General features: G+C 51.1%; 1 protein-coding gene across 1 annotated transcript; it reads right to left on the bottom strand.

Annotated features, from left to right (window-relative positions):
- Positions 1-609: 609 nt before the first annotated feature.
- Positions 610-5274, bottom strand: IRS4 (insulin receptor substrate 4). The gene is given in 3 exon segments (XM_053657475.1): positions 610-1779; positions 1781-4339; positions 5236-5274. Coding segments are annotated over 3 exon segments (3768 nt in total).
- Positions 5275-5733: the final 459 nt, after the last annotated feature.

Consider the following 5733-nt stretch of genomic DNA (forward strand, 5'->3'; position numbering starts at 1 on the left):
TCTGGAGCCAAATATGCTCTTTTTTTAATCACTTGTTGTTTTGAATTATTTCTGCTTTGTTCTCCCCAAACATTCATGGTAACAACTGAGATTTAATCTTCTCAGTGAATCATAGTAAACTAGCATAAGGATGGCTGCTTTTTAAAAAGAAACTTTCAGGGAAGAAAGTCATTCTCTCCTAAATGCTAAAAATTGATTATTACTCCTCGATATTCTGTGTTCTTATTAACTCCTGCAATTAACTACTGGTATTGGTAGAAAAACACTTTTTACTTGTTGATTTGAAAATGAGTCATGAGATTCAATTCAAGGCGTCCTGTTTGCATAAATTGTTAAGTATAGGGGAAGGATATGTGAAAGCATCACAAGTGATAATCAGTACTTTCCAAATAAAGAAACAATAATTAGATGAACACTTAAGTTTTTCTGCAAACATCAGAGAGTATTACATGCATAATTAAAACTGAATTCTATCTTCCATGCTAAATAGGCATCAGCTAATGAAATATTAAATCACTTTTCCTTAACACCGTAAACATAGTAGCGTATCAATTCATTAAGCAATAACCATCAACTTTAGGGAAATTAATTCTAAAATTACCAACCTCTTTACGGAGAGTCGAACTACTTGTCCTGGGGTCTGGCAAAGTCATTTCTCATGTAAATGTTGTTGTCGTCAGAATTTTCTCTCTCGGGGGCTCTCGGCACTCGGCAGTGGGGTGGTGGGGTGCGAGCTGCAGCTGCAGCTGCAGCGGTAGCCCCACCAGCCTCCTTCTCACCTCCAGCAAGATCTGCAGCTGGGTTTGGGGCTCTAGGGCTCGAGCTACCGGCAACAACCTGGGCACCCCTTACTGCTTCAGCACCAGCAGTATTAGCAACAGGTTGGAACCAGCGGACATAAGCAAAGTTAAATCCAGCGTCAGCCTGGAAGCCCTCCACGGCTGCGCCTAAGCCCGGAGCTAAAGCGAGGGCGGAGGCAGGGGCTAAAGCACAGCCCACAGCTAAGGTTGGAGTAAGGACCATAGCGGCGGCTGAGGCTAAGGAGGTATACAGGTCTCTCTCCAGGAGCTTGGTTGGGAAAGCCGAGACAGGGGCTCTGGCAGAAGCAAAGAAAGTTTGCGAATGGTTTTGTGGGTGCCTTCTCGCTAGCTCTTCTTCCTGCAGTAGCCTAGCTACAGGTGGTAGTTCAGAGCAGTGGCTAGGGGAGAGGGAAATGTCCATACAGCACTCAGAAAATGGGTCAACCACATAGATTCGACCTGTTTCGGCATCATAGCGAATGGCATGCTCAGCAAAAGGCAAGGCTGGTGTCATTGCTGGGTTGAACATAACTTCAATGTACTCACACCCTTCCTCATTAGCACTGCTACCTGTAGCACTGGTAAAAAGAGGCAGAAGTGGCCACCTAGCACCGTCCAGAGAGAAGCGGTTGGCACCTGGAATAGCTCTTAAAATATTTGACGCGATGTTTGCTGGATTTTGCAATGGCACTCTGAACTCAAGATTTGTGTAATGAGAAAAGGCTGACTGTCTGAAGTTAGCAATTATGCCCCACGAATGTGGCAGTCCTTGAGTAAAAGGGGCCGGCATATTGCTACTTCTTTTAGTGAAGTCAATGTTGACACAGTCACTAAATTTGTCAGCCTCTCTCTGCTCACATGTGGGCTTTTGTGGTTTTGGCTTGATTTTATTTCCTTTTGTAATAAAAGAAAGTTGGTTTGGTCTCTTAGCCTTGTCCTTGGGGGACCCATCATCTAAAGACTTTGAAGGTGACCCCCCCATCTCCAGGTTTTGAGAATGACTGAAGGGCAGCTTCAAAGCCTTCAGTGGAAGGCTTTGAAGTTGCATATCTGGGGCCCCCGATAGATGATGCTTCTTTATCTAGGCCCTTCCCCAGAAGTTTTCCAGATAACACCGGCACATACTCACTGTGGTCACTCTGTTCCAACAGGGAGCTACGAAAAGGATTTGGCAGAGAGAAGCAGGAGCTGCAACTTTTGGAGGAAAAGCCTCCCTCAGGATTTCTAGGGTTTTTTGGAATTGCACCGGCTCCAGGAGCCATAAACATGTAATCACTGTCACTCTCGTTGTCTTTAGAGTCATCCTCTTTATCAGGATCAGGTATTTTTGGAGGACTTGAGGCAAGTGGTGGGCTCACTCTGGGAAACATCATCATGTACCCTCTTGAATCTTCAAAAGAGGGTTGAGACTGGAACTTTCTTGAAGTATAAATCTTTTGAGGAGCCATTGGCATATAATAACTAAAGTTTTCAACAGGGGCAGCCACCCCTGGCCTCATTGGCACATATGGGTTTTCCTCATCTTCAGCAGAAGCTCTGGCTCTCTGGAGACTGCGAGCTGCATCTCCTGGGGTCTCTGCATATTTGACTTCTTTGGCTACTTTGTGTTCTTTCGAGGCTGCTCTGTCAGCACAAAAGTAAAGTCGGAATCTTCCCCCAGATTTCCCTTTTCCACCAGTTGGTCCAGCCGGTTGGGATGGAGATGGGGGTGGAGGTGGTGGCATTTGCTGTTGCTTGCTTTGAATAATTTTGCCAAAATAAGATAGTTTCTTCAGAGATTTTTTATGTTCACCATTGCCATCGGAGCCATTCCCACTTCCTGAGCTTTTGCTCCCTCCAGACTTCATGCCACCACCTGAGCCATGCCCACCACTGGTTCCCTGGCCACTGCCTGAACTATGCCCACTTGTGGGGCCCTGGCCATCTCCTGAGCACTGGTTTCCTCCTGCACCCTGGCTCCCTGAGCATGTGCTAGTTGAAATCTGGCCACCACTTGAGTCCTGCCCCCTGCCTAAGCACTGGTTTCCTCCTGAGCTTTGGCCACTTGAGCCCTGGCCACCTCTTGAGCCCCAGATGCTCATGGGCACGTAGTTGCCTGTGTTTCCTTCCTGACCCTCTTGGTCTTGAGGATTGCCTTTTCCCATAGAGCTGCCAGAATCAGAATCAGATGTTTTAAAAAACAGGCAAGCTCTGTCGCTGGGGGCTTCTGCAGGATGCGGGGAAAGCACCGGACTGGTTGATAGGCGCCGAAAACAGCTGGCTGGCGCTGAAATTGGTCTTCTTGACCTGCGCGGTTTGGGCGGGTGCAGTTTTCTTCCCCTGGAGTGGGGCAGAGGCTCGCGGGGTGTTATATAGCACCTGGTGAGGAGCATCTCATCTTCCCTGTCACCGATGGCCCTGAGATGGCAAAAGTGATCGAAGCGGGACCTTCTGAGCCAGCCACCAGGCTCGAGCGGCATCATGTCCAGGTGCCTCCTAGTGGACAGCAGGGTTAACAGGTGGGCCCCGATGCCGACGCTGTAGCTGCGGCAGCGGGCTCTGTATTCGTCTGCACACAAGGCTCTCATCTTCTCCAAAAAGAGCTCATGCATGTTTTGAGCCACTACACAGTCATCAACCTGCATCCAGAGTTCCCCTGGACCGATGACTGTGGACCTGCCTACTTCTAAGAAGAAATACTGTTCGGAGTGCCCACAGCGACGGATGCTCAGGAGCTGGACAACCACGCTTGCCACTTCGGTATTCAGCCTCACAAACACAACCTCCTCATCAGTAAGACAGAGTCGGAACACGCCGCTCAGCTCTTTTCTATGCCCCAGGCCCCTGGGTTTGACTATTACTTGCCACACATCTTTGTAGAAGGGTGGCTCCACTACCGCTGTGGCCACCAGCACCGCCGGCTCTCCACTTGGCTGAGCGCCTGGCGTGCCATAGTGGTGGCGTTTGCTCTGGAGGATGAGGCGGCTGAGCAGCAAGTACCAGCTCTCTTGCTCCGACTCATTCTCTGCTACCATAGCGAAGTACTCGTCCTGGGTGAAAAGAGCGATGAGGTGTTGGTACCTTGAGTCGGCTCGCTGGCTCACAGAGAAGCACTGGTAGAGGGTGATCACCCGCCGAGGTGGAATGTGCGCGGGGACCGCGGCTCCTGAGGCGGCAGCCGCTGCTGCAGCCGCTGCAGCGCGAACACTGTGCCGGAACTTCCTGGCATTTTCATAGTATTCCAGCCGAGCTGGGGCATCTGCGGTCTCCAGTTTGAGTACGAAGTAGCGCCTGTGCCCATGCTTCTGCTTCCGAAGGTATCCGTGTTTGCAGACTTCCTCGCCGACGGGAAGGTCCTCCTCATCGGACTCGGAGTGTGACCGCGAGCCAGTGGCAGTGGAGAGCCACATGGCTCCCGGACAAGACGACCCGGTCCCAATGAGTGCGGTTGGGGTTCCAAAGGAAAGAAGAGGGGTGCTCTCCACCGCAGCTAGAGCTGCCGCCGTAGCCTCTGGTGTAGTTCTCAGTCTCTTCCTCGCAGGGTCTCGAACAAGAAGCAACTAGCCATGGTGATGCACTATGGTTTTAAGGTGTGTGAGGGGAGGGGGCTCTGGGGAGGGAGGGCTTGGGGAGGAGAGGGCGTCTACCCTGGTCGGCCTGCCCCAGCCCCCTCCGGCCTCAGCACTCGCCTGTGCCCCCCGCCCACTCCACTCCCAGCACTCAGCTCTGGGCAGAACAACACGTGACCGCAGCCTCACACGCTGGTCGCTTGGGCTCCAGCTACCAGCGTAGTGGTAGGGTGCGAGCTGCAGCCAACGGAAGTGTACACAGGAGGTACACCCAACCCAGCCTAGACAGTCTGTGTGAATCTCCTGGCCAGGGGACCTACGGGAGTTGGCGGGGCCTCTGGGCAAGCTGGCCCTAATGAGGACTCCTGCCACAGAAGGGCGGGAGAAGGCCGGGAGGGGCGAGAGAGAAAGTGGCCGGTGATCCAGTCAGGGTGGCAGCGCCACCGCCCAAGCTCTATAGGCTGCAGGGTGGTAGAGGCTGTAGGAGGGAGCAGAGCGCAACCCCATCGGGCGGCGCAGAGGAGAAGAGCTGGCACAGAAGCCAGACGATTTGTTTGTTTATTTGGGAAATGGGAGCCAGGTGAAACTGTTGCAAGGTTCTCATTGGATAGGGTGGGAGCCAATGGGAGTGTCTGGCAGGATGGCAGCCCTGAATTAATTACTTTGGTGGCGGGTAGGAGGGGAGTTTAAGGGAGGGAGTGGGCCTCGGGTCATCTGGTTGTCACGCATTCAGGCTGTAAACAACCCTTTCCAATTAGCTAGTAATGGTAGTAACAAACTCGTGTAAATACATGAGTCTCGGCGACCTGGGAACAGAACCGAATGCCCTATTTTTCTCCCTGTCCTTCATATGAATTCTCTATTTCTGTCACAGTCTGGCCACTCACGGTAAGCGCCCCATGCGTCTTGGAAGAAAGTGTGGGCATCCCCCTGGAAACGTGTTAATGACCAGGGCTTTCAGACCTGCTGCCCACCGCGCTGCGGGCACTCCTGAGCCTGCTCCAGCCATGACAAAAGCCCGCGGCTCTAAGGCATAGGCATAACAGTGATGCCTTAGAAAATGAATATAATCTTTAATCAAAGCACATTTCTAGCCCAGAAAATGCAAGTTGGCTAAAGATGGTGTTTCTGGCTATTTGACTAATGGTGACTGAAAGCACAAATTTGGGGGCCTGCAAAGTATACAGCCATGTTGGGAAAAAAATCAGACTTGAGTCTTACTGAAAAACGCCAGTGTTGAGCTGCCGTGATAGTTTCCTGTGAGAGATGCTTTGAAAAGTGCCTTTAAGAGAATTTCACAATAATAAGTTCTTCTTCCCTTGAGCGAAGCTGAAAACCGTTAGAAGAAAAGCTCCTACCTAGAACAAAGGATCATACCAAATACA

The sequence above is a fragment of the Artibeus jamaicensis genome, unplaced genomic scaffold, assembly GCF_021234435.1.
Source record: "Artibeus jamaicensis isolate MK-2021 breed Jamaican fruit bat unplaced genomic scaffold, CSHL_Jam_final scaffold_461, whole genome shotgun sequence".
Classification (NCBI taxonomy): domain Eukaryota; kingdom Metazoa; phylum Chordata; class Mammalia; order Chiroptera; family Phyllostomidae; genus Artibeus; species Artibeus jamaicensis.